This window comes from Carassius auratus, unplaced genomic scaffold (genome assembly GCF_003368295.1).
Source record: "Carassius auratus strain Wakin unplaced genomic scaffold, ASM336829v1 scaf_tig00017026, whole genome shotgun sequence".
NCBI classification, from domain to species: domain Eukaryota; kingdom Metazoa; phylum Chordata; class Actinopteri; order Cypriniformes; family Cyprinidae; genus Carassius; species Carassius auratus.
In genome coordinates, this window is record NW_020524730.1 from 328,311 (window position 1) to 346,743 (window position 18,433).

General features: G+C 37.0%; 1 protein-coding gene across 6 annotated transcripts in view; it reads right to left on the minus strand.

The window, feature by feature from the left end:
* The window catches only part of LOC113075386 (protein diaphanous homolog 2-like), a 335,815-nt gene extending 318,044 nt beyond the window's left edge, over positions 1-17,771 (minus strand). For 5 of the 6 annotated variants that reach the window (XM_026248089.1, XM_026248086.1, XM_026248090.1 and 2 more), the window contains exons 1-2: positions 17,712-17,771; positions 16,773-17,116 (exon numbers count right to left, since the gene is read on the minus strand). In XM_026248089.1, coding sequence (XP_026103874.1) covers positions 16,773-16,859 — 87 coding nt within the window. In that variant the 5' untranslated portion in view covers positions 16,860-17,116; positions 17,712-17,771. The remainder of the gene's footprint in view (positions 1-16,772; positions 17,117-17,711) is intronic. The other variant, XM_026248087.1, reaches the window with a different exon arrangement.
* Positions 17,772-18,433: the final 662 nt, after the last annotated feature.

An 18,433-nucleotide genomic window follows, 5' to 3' on the forward strand; every position in this document is an offset into this window, starting at 1 on the left:
TGGGTCTCCATATGCTGTGCGGAGCGGGATAGGTGTTACGAGCAGAGCACCACGGAGAAGCTGGCATAATGCAGAACTTCCCGCAGGTTTCCTCACTCTACAGTAAATCTCTCAGCCTCCTGGTCCTGCACTTACCCAGCCATTATAGCACTGCCCCAGGGCTGCAGGCTGCACACTGCTTTTTGCAACAGTTGGGATGGAAGGGGAGGTCTGATATGAAAAGAGGCGTGTCATGGGAGTGATTTATCTTTAATAATACACAAACCTTTAATAACAAAAATGTTTTAATGCTTTAAAGGGGTCATAAAGTTCTCGGTGCAAAGCCCAAACCAGACTTGCCAGCCAAGACTTTTATGGAAAGATATTGTTAAAATAATAAGGACTGAATTGGGATTATTGTATTACAGATCCAACAGCCTGAAGTGGCTTCATAGTGTAAGGCCCTGTATAACACGGATGTGCATTTGTTATTGAAAGTAATTAAAATCTTAAAATCTAATTAAAAACCATTTAACAACTTTGCATAATTGTGTTTTGACTCTAGGGTTGGCCATTAATATTGCAGCCCGACAACACATCAGGCAGTCAACCAGGCCCAATATTGCATTATGATTTAACGACACACCTTGAGGGAAACAGAACTTTATTAAATTCTTTATCAAAATAAAGCTTTATTCATTAAAGGAAATTCCCAAACCCCCACAATAGCAGTATTAATGCAGCCCCCAGCTCCTCCATAAAGAGCGACATAAATTGCAGGCAAACAGGTCAACACATTACACAGCTACTCAGGCCAAGTAAACTCTTAAGTTAGCTAACTGGAAACACTTGAGAGGAGAGAACAGCCTGGGTTGGGTTAGAAGAGTCCTGATGTAAGGCTCACTTGTCAGCGGAAGTGCAAATGGTGCTATTATGATCCACCACTAGATGGCACACACCATTAAACACGTTCAGCTGCTCAATCAATGCATTACAAAAGCCATTCTAAGCATTAAAAGGTTTACAAACACGTTCAACACTTTGGAGAGGAGAAAAGAGCTTCTAGCTGTCACCACCTGTTTCACTGGCCATTCTTACATTGAGAAAACAACCATAGAAGATGGGGATAGCAACAAAAAGCTGTTGCAGATGCTTTCTGGGAAATTGGGTTATTTTAATTGGTCTTAATTGTAATCAAACAATGGATTGCTTGAAACCAACAGTTCTTGGCAACTCGCATTCACTCCGTCTCGACAACGGAGTTTTCAGTGGCCAGCGGCTCCGCTCTTTCACACTCTTCACACGGGAATGTTTTAATTAAATAGAGCCGGGAAGAGTGTGCCAAACCCTATAATAGATGTACACAAATTTCACCGCCAGAATCAAGATATTAAAAAGAATGGGTTTCAAACTGGCCATAAACCTTGGTTATGTAGATAATCCTGCAGTACAGTAAAACCCAGACCACTTTTGATTATATATCTGCGCTGCTCTTGTACTATGCGGTGCTCATAAAAGCTTTGACCACTACCCTACCAGAATCAACACTGACTGTTGGTTGTATTTGCCAACAGAGTGAGAGTACAGGCCAACAGGATGCCAAACAAAAGCCTGATGGGAAGAAAGACAATGGTACTAAAACAAAGGGAGTGGCTATGGGACACGTCAGGTGAATCATTCATTTATAGCGACCAAGGAGCAGACAAATATCATAAATGATGAATCATTTGTAAATAACTGCATAATGATCTAAGGATTTAATAAACATATTTATGGCAGAAGTACACAGTGCAACCTGTTTAAATGACTGCATCTATCCCTGACAGGATCATTTAATGCCACAATTTCCACTATCCAAGTCTATTAGAAATAATAAACTTAATTATTTATATGTCTTTTATATTATTGGTGCATCCCCCCCCCCCCTTTACTTATTCATTTACATTAGATGTACATCTAAGCCTGATGCTTACTGATGTGCAATATCCCTGTACTGAGAGCTCACTTAAGTGAAAATGGCCATGGAAAACAACTGTAATCCAATCCCCCTGCTTTAAACGTTGGCATTAGTATGCTGAAATGCACATTTAGCTGTGATGTTATCTCCAACGCATATTAGCTAATATGAAATTGACAAACGGCCATCAATTTTCCGTGAGAAGGCAGCACAACATAGTTTGCAGAGGCTGGCACTGTGTCGGCCCTGCTGGGGAGTCTGGCGTGATGCCAGATGAGTCTGTTCGCATCTCTTCAGAGATACTGCAGCAGGCCTCATAGATCTGTGTTTGCGACTACAGTACATCATCATTTTCGCAATGAGCAAAGTGGGAACATCCAGCAGAAGGGGTGGTGACTCTTTGACTTCATTTTCAATCCGTAGCTTATCTGAGCATGGCCAGATAAGGCAGGGCCTGCAGATGTAATCTGTCTAATGATATACAGACTTAAGCTCTTTCCGGTGTTTGGCTTTCTGTGGTTCTACCCTAAACAGACACAGAGTCTGCATCAACTCGCTCTTTCACTTCAGTAAGTGAAACGGTGATGTCATTGTTGGTGTGCAACTCAAATTCATGTGAAATAACAATCCGATGCACTCAACCACCCTCAAGTCACTTTCTCTTTTCGGTCTCCTCCCCGTTTTCTTTCAACCTTTGTCCATGTCTTTTTCTATCCTGTTACTGGTCTCTAGAATGACAACTTGCTTCACTATTGCATGTAGTTAAGTTATAAACATTTAGAGTTAATCAGACCATTATCATATAGTGCCCCAGTTATAAACCGTGATCTGAGGCCACCATTGGTTGGAGCCACCATAACCAATATCCTGTTCCTATACATGAGTTCCTGTGTATGATAATGTCATAGTCAAGTATTAGCTTTAAATTCTGTATTAATAGAACACTCATGTACACCGCCAGTCACGAGTTTAGACACACTTAGACTAAACTTGTTTCCCATGATTTGAAAAACCTTGATCTGAAAGTTTTAATTAGGGATGTCCCGATACCACTTTTTCACTTCCGATACTGATACCGATGCCGCAGCTTTGGCTATTTGCCGATTCCGATATCAAACCGATATTTTTTTTTTCTTGAACTAATACTACTACTAATAATAAAATAAATGCATTTATTTTAAAAACATCCTAAAAATATCTCACTCAAATGGAGAACAAATTCTTCTCCAGTAGTCCACAACAACAGTTGATTAAGAAAAACTTCCCACGCTTTATTCAAACATTACAAAAAGAAATAAAAAGAAATAAAAATACAGGTACTTCAGTACTTAAAGCTACCAACAGGTCAAAGTTAAAACAATTTAAACAACAGCAGCATGGTTTGGCGATGGTTGGGGGGATGGGTAGGGTGTATTTGTTTGCTCGGGTGGGCGATATGGCAAAAATGACAAAAAAAAAAAAAAAAAAAAAAGTTTATAAATATCATGATTTTATCATGATTATTTGTCATGTTAGTTTTTCTATTTTGGAATCTGCTTGAGCGTTATAGCCAAACTAATATCCCTAGAAAAAAGACAAAGCTTGTTACATTAAGGTAACAAAATATGAAAAGGTATGGCAGTATGGATAGTGTGGATATTTAGGCCAAAATGGGAGAAGATAAATATCTTTGTTATAAACAAATTAAATAAAAAAAATTCTAACAAAGATACACATTACAAATATAATACACAAATAAAAATAAACAGTGTTTTATTTTCAGGTACAATAGTATTTAGCAGGAGCATTAAAAAAATTAATGAACGAGTAAAAAGAAAACACAATGTACATTGATCCCAGAGTATTGAGTGATTTTTCTCTTTTTGTTTGGTGTTGGAATAATTAAATAATAAATAAATAAAAAAGATATTCTGTTACTTCTAATTCTATTTTAAATGCTACTATGGCCGAAATCACAGCACAACCATTGTCTTAATCGTATGTGTATTTGATTTCATTAGACAATGTCGTAAATAGTATTTTAGTGCAGATTAAAAAATTTTGAGAGCTGGTTATATAGTCTTAATGGACCGCCTTTCAGTCATTATAATATTCATTCCATTGTCTGACTACAGAAACATTAAAATATAATAATAACAGTTTTATTGAGAATTTGGCTGCATTAAAAATGCATAACGTGAGCACAGGGAGGCAAGACAATGCGACGCACTTATGACATGAATATGCTAATTAGCGTATGAAGTCATCTAGCGACATTTAGCGACTTTTCTGCTGGGGTTAAGCTACTTTCAATTGAAAGAAGTTGGCAACACCGCGAGCGCAGATGCGGAAATGGCGCGTCACGTGTGCTTCGCCTGTCTACTGTCTTCACCGTGAAACGCATTTTAATATACATATAAAACAAAAGGTTTTTTTTTTTTTTTTGAGCAACTGGTATGGTGCCCCCCTGGGAGTTGGTGTCCTACTGCATCCTCGATGTGGGAGCGGCGCTACTGGACATAGACACAAATACCTATGTCTATGGTTCTGGATATGTCCACTGTTGCAGTAAAATCATTCCATGGCACCAGAACTGCAGCTGATAGAATGTGTGCTGCAGCATATTACACAAACTTTATTCAAAAGTAGATCGTGTAGACATTTTTATCGTCCACGATTAAAAATTATCCATACCACACACCTCTTCCACTCATTGCGTTGCAAATTTGGCATTCGACCATTGGACTTTTTTCCTCTTTTGGGTTAAAATACTTCCACACCGGTGACATGGCTATTCTGTAAGTTAGCTAACTCTGATACTCATATCTGCACGATACCGATGACGTGGATCGGATCGGGACATCCCTAGTTTTAATGTTCAACTAAAAATTAAAAGTCTGTCTTTAAATACCCTCAGGTCACTCCAGACCCACATTAATTTATTTTTCAAATGAACACAGAGTGAATTTTTTTAAGGGAATTTTTTACTTAGCTCTATGCTACAATAGAAACCGTATCTGTGTAACTATCATATGTTATGCATATTATATAACTATATCTTTTAAACATTGATGGAAATGTCAGAGGATGATGAGTTTTTCCCTCCACTATACAAACATCTTATGGAACCTCACTGGCTAACATAAAATATTTCATATTTAGGAGTTCTTTTTTTTTTTTTTACGGTTTTACATTTTATATGATTTAATTAATAATAAGCTTTACCAGCTCACAAACTCTCTGCAGTTCCCTCACAAAACCCAATTTAGGATACCCTGAACTATCACATTACAACATGACTTACGTGCTGCACTTTGTCCTGAATATTCCTGAAAAAGATTGCAATTTCTAGTTCTGATGTCAACGGTGTATAACTGGTTTCATCATCGCAGATAATGTAATCGTTTCTGGTGTGCCTTGTGGCTTAAGCTTAGATTTAATTTAGAAATGTGCAGAGTGACTAAAGCTGAATAGACTCTAGAGATGAAAGATAACTTTGCTGTTAAAACAAGGACTATATTATGTGCCGAGCTGTCCTCTCACCACATCACATGACCAACCAAGGTCACTCTTTATGTGTCATAGGAACTTGTCAACAATTTTTGTGTAAATCACTGACTATTGCAAAGCATGTAGCACAATGAACCTGTTGAATCAAGCTACAAACCGCATGAGACACACTGACATTTTAACCTCAAACATCAGACATAAAAAAATGACAGAAATCACACTGCTGCTTTGGGAAATCCATACAATAAAAACAAAAATCACCATTAATTAAGGGCGAATGCGGTTTGATGAATGCACAAATAATTATATGTGGGAGGAAGGTAATCATATTCAGTGTTATTATAATACCCTTAAAGGAACAACAATACTTTTACAGTAAATTATTGAAAGAAAAATGCATGCTAAACAGAGGTAGGCCTATTTGATCCTTCCTCTTAAACAAGAAAAGTGAGCTTGATTTCAACTTGCTAATGGACTGATCAATGTTTCAAGATAATAAATGTTGTCCTGATCCTGAACCTCAAAAAATTATGTCTCATCTCTTTCTTCATCATTGAAACATGCATCTGGCAAAACGGTTTGTGCTATTCCACATTTTAGAGTCAAAATTAAACAGTCCACAAATCATTTTAATTCTGTAAACTGGTTCCTGAGTGAAACAAGATATTCAATGAGATAATGTAAGGAAGAACTTGATTTTATCAGTCTAAAACTGTGAGAAGTTAGTTTTTATATGAGAATGGAGCAATCAAACAATGCTCCACTGTTCTTAACATGTAAACAAACAGAATCATTTGAATGACGTGAACATGCTAGCATCTGAAAAAAAAATAATCCAGAGGAAATGCCTATTTTGTGCAGCACAACCAAGAAATGACTGATGACTTCAAAATAGGGCTGCATGATGTGTAGTTTAAGCATTGATATCACGATATACGAATCCACGATAGTCACATCGCAGAATGTGCGATGTAGGCTGTCGTAGTTGATCCGTTATTCATTAACTGTACGGGCCAGCTGCTCCCCGGCCCTTGACGAATGTGATTCGTGGAGAGTGCGCGAAAGGGAGAGAGAGAGAGAACAACACGAGTGCTGTCTTGTCTTACACGTCTTCAAACAACACGAGTGCTGTCTTGCTCTCTCTCCCTCGCGCATATTAATCAATTGACACGATGGTGTCGATGTTTAAATCATTAAAATCATTAAAAAAAAACATTTTTGTTTTTAAGAAAAAATTTGATTAGACTTCATATCGCAATATATATCGCTGAAAAATAAACTATCGCTATGTCATTTTTTCCCAATATCGTGCAGCACTGCTTCAAAATACTGGAGGGGTCCTCATGAAATAACCCTTTCCAAGAGCTATACGTGGGAAAATCTTTGGTGTTGTGGTTATTTCATGCAGGAAAGCTGAGCCAATGTTGATGTTTCTCTGAAATATTGGTAGTGTGAGCTTTGGTAGCAGCTTTCTTTGGAGAAGAACTGATATGGCTGCCTCATGTCATATGACAATGTGAGCATTATGAAGTGAGTGCTGAAGTGTTGCCAGAATCATCTGTTTGACAGGGTGATGTCAGAATGATCAGGCTGTGCTTCCCCCAGTGTAACTAAAGCACTTCCCCTTCCTCGCTTCCTGTGAGTCCAGAGACACTTAACATGTGTTCCACTTCCTGTTAGTTTCTCTGAGATCCCCAACACTAGGGCTGTGCAATTTGGGGAAAATATCCCCCATTTTTTTTTTTTTTTTTTTACAGATATTGTGATTGCGATTTGATTTGCAATTTTTGTCTTGCAAAGTCAACCTTCAGCTTGAACATTGTCAATAGTGTGCAGCACAGTATAGGTATCGTAACCTGCTGAAAAAAAGACAATAGAAACCAATCACAGAAACGATTATGGTTTCCATTAAAACAATTACAAAATTCCTTTTTGTTGTTTGTTTTTGGAGCATTATTCCGATAGGAATTACTGTTGTTCTATTGTTTCTCATCTGTCAGGTTACATAGACTCAGATTAGATCAGTTCACATTAAACACCATTAGACACCATTATAGTTTACATTAAAGCCAATATAATTCCCATTATAACCCTTAAATCAATAACATTTTCTATTGTGCTTTGGGAGGGGCTCTATTGTTTGTTTGTTTTCAGCAGGGAATATTATAATGGAATTCTAATTTAAAACCAGAAGTAAAGTTTTGGGATTTCTAAGATTTCAAAGTTATGGTATGACAAATTCTTAAAACGTATAAGAAGTATTTCTGATTTCTGATTTTTGATCCGTTTTTCTGCATTATCTTCTTTTTGATCCACCAGTTTGCAGGGTAAAAACATGGGTTGATTTTCACATTGGTCTGAATAAAAACAACCCCAATACTATGTTTAGGGCCCTATGATTCCTCTGATGCTGAAAATGCGAACGGAATTGTGGAATCCAGTCATAAAAACAGAATTCACGGAATGTGTCATATTTTGAATTAATTAATCAAAACTAAGTCATTACACTTAAATCAAATTGCGATATGGACTAGTATCTGTAACTATTAAGCCGCAAAAGTAAATTTAAATACGAATCCTGCATGTTCTGCGTGACTCTGTTAATGAATGGTGCAGAGGAGCACGTGACACTCGTGGTGATTTCAGCATCTGCCGTCTCCATAAAGAGGATGTTAACACATGAACAACATCTCCCTCATGAGCATCTGACCATTTGATTTGAGTAAAACTATCGTCACATCACATACACAGAACTGTAAATGTATTCACTGCAACCCGTCAAAATAAAAGTCTGGTTTGATTTGAAAGCTATTTATCAGTAGAATGTACAAAGCCTACTTCAACTAAAATGAAAAAAACTTTATTTTTTAAGGAATAATCATATAACATTTCTTCCATGTTTTAATTTTAATAGCAAATCCCCTTTTTTTTTTGCTAAAAAATAAAAAATAAAAAATAAATAAAGTTTACTTAATTTTCAGCAATTAAAAGATAATTGAAATTAATGTTGTTTTATGCATTCAAATAATTAGACATGCTAAAACAGAATTTGGTAACAATAAAACATATGGTGAAAATAAATAAAACATTTCATAGTGCCCTTAACATGTAATTCTTGTTAAACTTTTGATTTACAGTTTAGTGCACTTTGTTAAATGGGTCACACATCAGACATGAAGTGCTCTGCTGCAGCTAATGAATACATTAGGACAATAATTAATTGTGAAGGAGAACAACTACATAGCGAATTATAAAAAAATAATAATATAGAGAATTTAATAGCAAGTGCTATAAGAGATTGAAATGCAAATATATACAAAATTAATTAATCAAATGGCAACAAAAAAAAAACTAAAACCAATATTTGTAACAGGCTGTAAAAATTGTTTTCTCTGCTTTAAATTTGAGAATTTTAACATGGGGGGTCTATTCGATTGACTCCCTTTTGGAGCCAGTCTCTAGCAGCCAGTCGATAAACTGCAGATTAAGTCACATCTGTGTTGGTTTCAAGAAAGAGACCTGAAGGTTGCTGCCTGGTTCTGCTCTGTTTGCCAGAGATTGTCTTAATATAGGGAGATACGAGAGTCTGTATAACTTACTATTGGAGAAAGTGTAACTGTCAACTTGGATCACGAGTGTCTTAATAACCAATCACAGTACAGCCTTGACATCACTGAATTTCAGTCAGAATCATGCAACACTCAATCGCCTGTATCCCACCGGTCACAAAGAGTCAGCGACTTCTCTTATGAAACGCCATACTTTACGTTGTAAACTCTAAAAGCAGTCCAATCCAAAAGTATTACTTAGTGTAAAACATGTTGGAGATTAGCTGATATGCTGTTGATTCATTAAATGATAAACTGTTTCCTATAAAAAGCTGTTTATTCGGCATAGTGAAGCCCACATCCATAAAAAATGGGCTCTGGTCTCCTTTATCATTAGCATTAGCCATTACACATTTTTGGCTAAAGGTTGCAGACTTGCCTTCTAGTGGCTTTGCGTTTGCTCTGAAGTGCTTTGTCTTCTTCTCTTGAATTGCATTGGGTAAGTCTGTATTACAGTCTTGTGCTACAGTGGCACACTGGTCAAACTGCATTATTGCAGGCTCTATATTTGGTCAAATGAGCTCAAATGACTACTTGACAACAAAAATATGCGTCAACAATTATTTTTATTGTCAATGTTCTCGACAATGTCGACTAATCGTTTCAGCCATACTGACAAGTCACGGCCAAACAAACACTAGTCAGTGTTTTTAATTTGGCTCGGGAGAACTGGCTGGCAAAAAATCCCAAAAGTGAGTTGTTACTTTTGTTATGGTTTGGCCACATTTTCCCGTGGTCATCAAACCGCAACCCACTTTATGATACTATAGAGCATCACAGTACCGCCCACAGCCAGTGCAGAAAGTAAAAATTAAATACAATTTCTGCATTGAAATTTGGGGTATAAGCCATAAAAACGTAACCATACATGGTATACTTAAAACCAGCTACGGCAGTACTAAGCGATAGTATATGCTCAAATAAACGCCAAAGGTTCATGGGGCACTAACCTTGTTTTGAGTTATATACCTTTTATACACGATGTCTTGGATAACAGACAGCGGAGACCAGGACAACTAGAGCCCCAGATACAGATCCCCTGCAAAGACCTTGTCTCAGAGGAGCACCAGGACAAGACCACAGGAAACCGATGATTCTTCTGCACAATCTGACTTTGCTGCAGCCTGGAATTGAACTACTGGTTTCGTCTGGTCAGAGGAGAACTGGCCCCCCAACTGAGCCTGGTTTCTCCCAAGGTTTTTTTCTACATTCTGTCACCGATGGAGTTTCGGTTCCTTGCCGCTGTCGCCTCTGGCTTGCTTAGTTGGGTTCACTTCATCTACAGCGATATCATTGACTTGATTGCAAATTAAAACAGACACTATTTCAACTGAACAGAGATGATATAACTGAATTCAATGATGAACTGCCTTTAACTATCATTTTGCATTATTGAGACACTGTTTTCCAAATGAATGTTGTTCAGTGCTTTGGCGCAATGTATTTTGTTTAAAGCACTATATAAATAAAGGTGATTGATTGATTGATTGATAAGTACTTCATTACCCACAATCCTGAACAATCCCACAGTGATGCATCTGATTGGTGGAGCCCGTGTAACCATCTGGTTAAACCCCGCGAAGGTCCGTGAAGACTGAAGATCATTAATAAACAACTGAAAATATGTCATTCTAGGTTCTTCAAAGTAGCCACCACTGAAGAAGAGTCACACTGAAGGCATCAAGGGCTATTTGACCAAGAAGGAGAGTGATGTGGTGCTGCGCCAGAAGACCTGGCCTCCACAGTCACCGGACCTGAACCCAATCGAGATGGTTTAGGGGTGAGCTGGACCGCAGACAGAAGTCAAAAGGGCCAACAAGTGCTAAGCATCTCTCGGGGAACTCCTTCAAGACTGTTGCAAGACCATTTCAGGTGACTACCTCTTGAAGCTCATCAAGAGAATGCCAAGAGTGTGCAAAGCAGTAATCAAAGCAAAAGGTGGCTACTTTGAAGAACCTAGAATATGACATATTTTCAGTTGTTACACACTTTTTTGTTATGTATATAATTCCACGTGTTAATTCATAGTTTTGATGCCTTCAGTGTGAATCTACTATTTTCATAGTCATGAAAATAAAGAAAACTCTTTGAATGAGAAGGTGTGTCCAAACTTTTGGTCTGCACTGTACTGTGTATATATATATATATGTGTGTGTGTGTGTGTGTGTGTGTGTGTGTGTGTGTGTGTGTGTGTGTGTAAAATTTATTTTAATCTTTATGCAAATCTCACTTTCTCATGAGAAAAAAGCACAAGTTATTTAAACAAAAAGTCAAGACCCCCCATATTTTTTTATGTGCTTCCTTTATTAAAACAGGTACCACCTGTCAGGGTCACTGGCTTTCACAACAAACACAGTGTTCTTCTCTTTAGTCACTTACAGCGTGACTGCATGAGGAAATGCTGCTCTGATCATCTGCACTAATCTGTGCTCCGTTATGATATCTTACATAACAGCAGCCAGGCTTATATTCAAGAGTTTCATTCATTTGCAATGGAATTTAATAAACTTCCATTCAGTCTTTGCTCAGGAATGCCTTTTGAGAAAATGCGAATTCCACTTCCATGACTTCACACGGTACACCAAGACCCAGCTAGAAGAGTAGTAAAGACCATAAACGCAAAAGTCACATTATTCCACACTGCAATTTGGGTGCATAAAAAGAATCAACTAACAGAATAACAAACTTTAGAGCGTCGAGATTGAGTAGGAAAAATACTGCAGAACTTGAAGTGCCCAAACTGTGTTTGTCTTTATTTGTACCAAGCTGTGTATCAAACAGAGGATACATGATACCCCTCACAATCTGAAAGTTGTAAACAAATGCTGCATTCTTAGTCCCTTCTCTTGCCTCGTTTCTCTCTCTGAAATCTAACATTCTGTGATACAGCTCCAGGGGTTCTAACCTTCCTCTAATCCATCTCAGGACAGATTTATCATAAGACCAGTGATGGCTCTCAATCTATCAAACATACATATTCAATACTGGAATATATTGGAAACACAAAAGTTGTCCATAAATTGAGTCCAGGTAGTATTGAGTATTGTAGTATTTTTCACAAATAAAGAAATTGCTAAAGAAAGTGAAAGTGACATGACATACGGCCAAGTATGGTGACCCATACTAAAAATTTGTGCTTTGCTTTTAACCCATCCAAAGTGCACACACACACACACAGCAGTGAACACACACACACCGTGAACACACGGCCGGAGCAGTGGGGAGCCATTTATGCTGCGGCGCCCGGGGAGCAGAAGGTGGAGAGAGCACTGTACATGCACTCCCCCCACCTACAATTCCTGCCGGCCCGAGACTCAAACTCACAACCCTTCGATTGCAAGTCCGACTCTCTAACCATAAGGCCACGACTTCCCCTAACATGAACAAAAATCAAATAAACACTGTAACCAACAGCACACTCAGTAAACAAGTTTGTGTTTTCTGTAGGACTGGGCGATTTTATCGATTCATTTTGCCATGATTTATTTTTTTATAAATTAAAAAATCATTGGGAATTAGAAATATATAACCAAATGCTATAATTAGACACATTGACAATAATCAGGGCTCCAGACTCATTCTTCCCACTGGTCGCTCTTTTGCAACTAACTTTCTCAGTTGGTCGCACGATCACATGTTTTGGTTGGATTTTTTTTATTTTTTTACGCTACAACTTGGGATTAATCAATGCATGCTTTATCATAGTAAGCTATATTAAAACGACAGTGGTTAACATTTAACCCGTTATTTTTAATCAGTGGCTGATTATTTGTGATTTGAACTTTGTGAGAGGGAGTTCCTCTTTTGCATTATAATCTGGGTTTTGGGTGCTTTCACCTTTGAATTAGCAATCTTGTCACTTTTTACAAGAAAAGATAACTGTCTGTTTTGCCTACATACACCTTTCACTTTTTAAGACTAAAAAAAAAAGTAATATATTCATTGTTATTCCATGACATAGAGCAGCTGTTACTACACGGAGCCGTTGTTAACTGACAAGCTGCACAAATCCACTTTCATTATCAGCTTGGATTTGTGCAGCTTGTCAGTTAACAACGGCTCTGTGTAGTAACAGCTGCTGTATGTGAAATCATGCACCTGATGAAATTTACCGCTGATAAGATAACCGGCTGTACTGACTAGATGCGCATTAATCATCGGCCGATATATATTGCACCCCTATTATAAGACAAGTTTGTACAAGATCATGCATCTTTTTTACCAAATATTTAACGTGAAAGTGAATTTTTTAACATTTACATCATGTTGACAAAATTGTTTTACCTAGAGGGTTAATAAAGAAAAAGTTAATTTAATCATGTTGTAGTTACATTTTCAAGTTGACCTAAAAATGTAATCAAACTTTTTTTTTTTTTTTTTTTTTGCCATATCGCCCAGCCCTAGTTTAATGGAAATCATATTTTCTCCAATAAAGCCCAGGAAGTTCCAATTTTACATGCAGTACATAATGAAGATAGAATGAATATGACAAAGTGAACAATATAGCACAGCATAATTTGAAATAACAAATTTTAAATTGCTCGCTTGTGCATGTCCAGTGAACTATCCTGTGTGCACCCAACTGACAGTGTATGAAAACAGTATTACCAAGAACACATACTCGCTTGTACTGCTGACAATTTCTAACATGATTTTCCATACACCATTTATTATGTCTGAAAAAAAAAAAAAAAAAAAAAATCACACAAAACAGCAAAATTACTTGTCCCAGCATCGTTGACTTGTTAGGCACACCTACATTCTGTTACAAACAAAAGCGGTCATTCAAATTGCCAACTCCCATTGAAAATGAATGACTTCTGGTTGCTTTGTGGATACAAGTTACTGTAAGTGTGACTTTAGTTCACTGCTTAAATATCTAGAGTGTATCATTCTAATTTAACAAGCCACAACTTGTTTTGTTTTTAAAAAAATACAGCATAGAGAGAGAGAGAGGGAGTTATTTCACTCTGAATCTCCTCTTGCCAATCATTAAACTTTGTAACATTAAGTATTATCTTTCCCTCCTGTCATTTAAGTGCAACCCTACTTAAAGCTGTCATATGTGAACTCCATTTTCTCTTACAAATACTATACTTTCCAATGAAATCATACAATAAACCACAAATATGTCAATGTCACTGTTATACATCTACTGTACTCAACAAACACATGCATTCCCTGCCTTTTACCATAATAGATTCTGGGAAATTATTTGCTGCTCAGAAAAAGCTAAAAAGCCTGGATCATTTTAAACTTGACCACCCTTATGGTCGATGACTTCCTCAATTTTGCCGAAAGCCATTGTGCAACAGCAAATGTTTTGGATTTCTCATGTATGCAGAAATGTTAAGCAACAGAGAACATGCCTGGCACTAAATCAGCCACAGGGTGGGCAACTGTGAGATCACTAGTATAACAGAGAGTGACATCAATGTTAAGGCCCGAGTACGTGGGGTGAGTGTGTGGAAGCCTCAACATCCGCTAATGTTTTTTTTTTTCCTTTTTGACAACCGATATTTCTTGTTTGCAGCCAACTGAGACAATATATTTTAAAATGATTATGATTATGATATTTATTTGTAAATGTATTTATAAATGTATATTTCCACTCACAAATAGCAATTTCTCAGTGATTTCCACTCACTATTTTTTAGAGCTCATCGTAGACCTCAATATAACTACACTTACACTAATGTTCAAAAGTGTGAAGTATTTTTGAAAATAAATTAATACTTTTTTTTCACTAAGTATGCATAAAAATTGATTAAAAGTGACAGTAAAATACTGTTTTCAACATTGATCAACCAAATCATCATATTAGAATAATAATATGAAGATTCATCATCACATAAATAAATAATATTTAAAAATAGTAAAAGCGAAACTAGATATTAAAAATTATTTTTCATAATATTACTAACTGTTATTACAGTTTTTTTATCAAATGCAGCCTTACTTAATGTAAGAGACTTTTATTTCAAATAAATAAATAAATTAGTTAATTACAATTCACTTTCCATACCCAAACTTTTATAAAGTGAATATTAAAATACATAAATCCAGGCATACAGGTTTTCCAAGAGTGTGAAAACATGGTTCTTAAATAAAAATGAGTTGCTGTTTAAATGCAGAGCACAAATTCGGAGTATGGGTCACCATACTTGGCTGTATTTCACTTTCATTCATTAGTAGACAAAATGTGGGGTGTTTTCAACTGCTCCACTCATGGAGACTTCCCAGCCAGATCTAAACACCAACTTATCATAAAGTATTAGAACATACCCATATTCCTCAGAATCTGGGTCACCAAAAGTTAGTTTGTGGTATCCCTACCAGACTACTTTTAGGGCACCGTTCAACTACAGCTTCAACTACGGTAATCAGAAAGTCTCCATCTGGCTTCCGAAGGTTTACATTCCACAAAGCAAATGGAGCTCATAAAAGGATGGATTCCTGCAGCTCCCAAATGAGCGCTGTCATTATGAAGCTGGTACAGGACATTTAACTGGAGACAAGCGGTTTAGAAAAGTTACTATGACTATGCAGATTACACAGACACTCATTCACCTCGCTTGATCTGGTACCCTGCTATAAAAATATGCTCTGCCCAAGACCTAACAAGATCATTAAATGATCTTCAGACAGCTTTGTTAAGTCAGCAGGCAAGGCCACAACTTTTGGGAAGTGAGCAGTCTTGTCAAGTAATTAATCCATGCATGAAGAGGCACCTTGAAATAGACTGTCCTACATCCAGCAACCAGCATTACATATTTAGAAAAGCAAACGAATCCTAGGTCACTAAAAGTGGCATGAGATATGAGAAGGCTGTGCAAGACAGGTATGACAAAGTACAGTAATATTAAAATACTTGGCTCTATATCAAACAGCTGACATGCACTTACCAACATACTGTTCCGTTACTAGTACTGACAGTTAAACATTTTATTTCTTAAAAATCACATGACGCTGCTGATAAGCTTGAGGCTGGACAATAACAAAACACAACAGACAAAATACTTCATCATGTATCACATGGGCCTTTCTTTGCCCTGAGGTCATCAAGTCAGCAAACTTTCAACAACATTAGAAAACTTTCAAAAAGGCAGCCAGCAAGAACTGAAACAAACAGTTCTAGTTTCACTATTTCTAAGCTTTTGAGATAAGTGTAACCATCCATAAGGCTCAGCACTATCACAAACATGGCTCCAGACCCTACTGAAACTCAGTGTTTCGACAGCAGCACATTATCACGAGGTTCAGGGTCCTGTAACGTAATACACCGATAGGTTCAACAGCTCCATCAGAGAGTGCTGACTGGGCTGTTAAACCTTTTGCAGTGAAAACAAGCTCCAAGTTTGAGAGAAACTTTGTTGATCGATATAACAAAAGTGGCCAGATTCTTCACTGCTAAACGTATCTGAATGGACTCTAGAGGTAGAAAAGCCAAGCAGTGTGTGGAAATTTGTTTGTGATGGTCACTGCACAAAAAGGGAGCCTTTTGTGTCCCTCATGAATGTGTTTATACAATGACTTTAACAATTACAAGCTGACACCGACATCTACAATGAGTTGTTATAGGCATTTGGCATTACTTTGTTTTTGCTGAAGTTGGTGTCAGCTTGTTTTAAATGTATTATTTTCTTCTACAAACACAGGCGACACTTATGTTGCTGAAAAATCTCACACTTAATTTTACATAACACCAACAAAATGAATCCTGGAAATATAATACATACCAGTTTTTTGTTTTTGCTCTCATCCTCACTGGATTTCTTTTTGGGGGGTTTATTTGGGTCCTCCCCTCCAGCAGCCTGCTGATCCATCTTCGGAATTAAACTTCTCTTGAACAGTAACTTTGTTTGGAATTTCCCACGAGTTTGTAAACACTTATGAAAAATCACGTTCCTTCAAAAGCCATGCCATCCATAAAGAAACAAACAAAAATGTGAGTTGGATCCAGAACTATTCCATGTAAGTAACGTTATCCAGCGGAATATGATATAACGTCTGTGTATGAAGCTGTCCAAAATAAAATAAAGTGGGGTGAAAGTCAGTCCAAAACAGCTAAATTACCCAGAGTCTGAGGGGGAAATAACAAACATGTTATAAATTACATTTCGGAAGTGTTTTGTCATGTAAACTATATGAAAGCACATTGAATAACTACAATAAATGATATAAAGCCATATACACACTGTCAGTCAAGAGCTTGTGAACTTTTGTCGATCTTAATACATCGGTGTAACATTATAACAATCATCTGAGGAAACACTTTTGTCATTTAGTAGTCAGTTTAACAATGCGTTTAATAAATTCGGAATTTCCCACTCAATTAAATAGCAAGTCTAGTAAAATATAAAGATGTTTCAGAGACTTGTAAAAGCCAAATGAGGTCTGAGAGTTTTATACCGAATGGCATGATATTTTATCAAATGAACACATAGCCTAACTGATTTTATTCAAAGGAGAAATGACCGCTGTTGTCCAGGCGGTTAACGTTACTTTCACACAGGAAACTGTTATTCCAGCGCTGTGAGGCTTAAAGTAAAAGTGTACAATAAAGACATTGGTTCTAAACGCTAAGTATGCTTACATGGACATAGCGAATTCATATTAAACAGACAGATAGTCAAGTATTAATGTAGAAAAGTCACAAAATCTCATCCAAGGCTTACCTACACAACGAAACGCACGAGACAGGCCCACTATTGTCCCCGCCTATGGACGGTTCCCAATACTGGTGAATGGTCACATGGTAGAAAGATTTCAGCACTGATTGGTCACTTGAATGTTACAGCTTGACGAGGGAGGGGGTTTCATTACTCGTGGGGGAGGAGACCGCTTTCTATGGCTATAATAGAGAACTGACTACTGTGTATATGGATAGGCTTCAATCAGTGGAAAGTCAATAGCATTTGCAAAGCAGCGCAAATCAGTGCACTGGAGTAAAGAAGATGTATAAATAAGATATTATAGTAGGTGTAATATTTATTTGAATTATGTTTCACCTATGACATTAATAAGTTTTATTAATTTTGGAATAGCTTGAGGGTAAGTAAATTATTAAAGTTTTTTTTTTTTTTTTTGAGTGATCTATACCTTTAATCATTTTAATGTCTTTCTATTTTAATGTGTTTATCCTGCAAAATAAGGGTAAATGTGATGTATTTGGAATTGCCCTAATTAAAAAAAAAGAAGAAGCAAGAAAGAAAGAAAGAAAGTAAGAAAGAACATGAAGTGACACTGGACATATTCTTAAAATGTTATTGCACTAATACAAAACAACAACAACATCAGAGCTCTCTATCACCCTCAACACCACGACTGAGGTGAGACCCTTGAGCAAGGCACCGTTTCCCCTAACTGCTCCCCTGGATGCCCACTGCTCCTGGTGTGT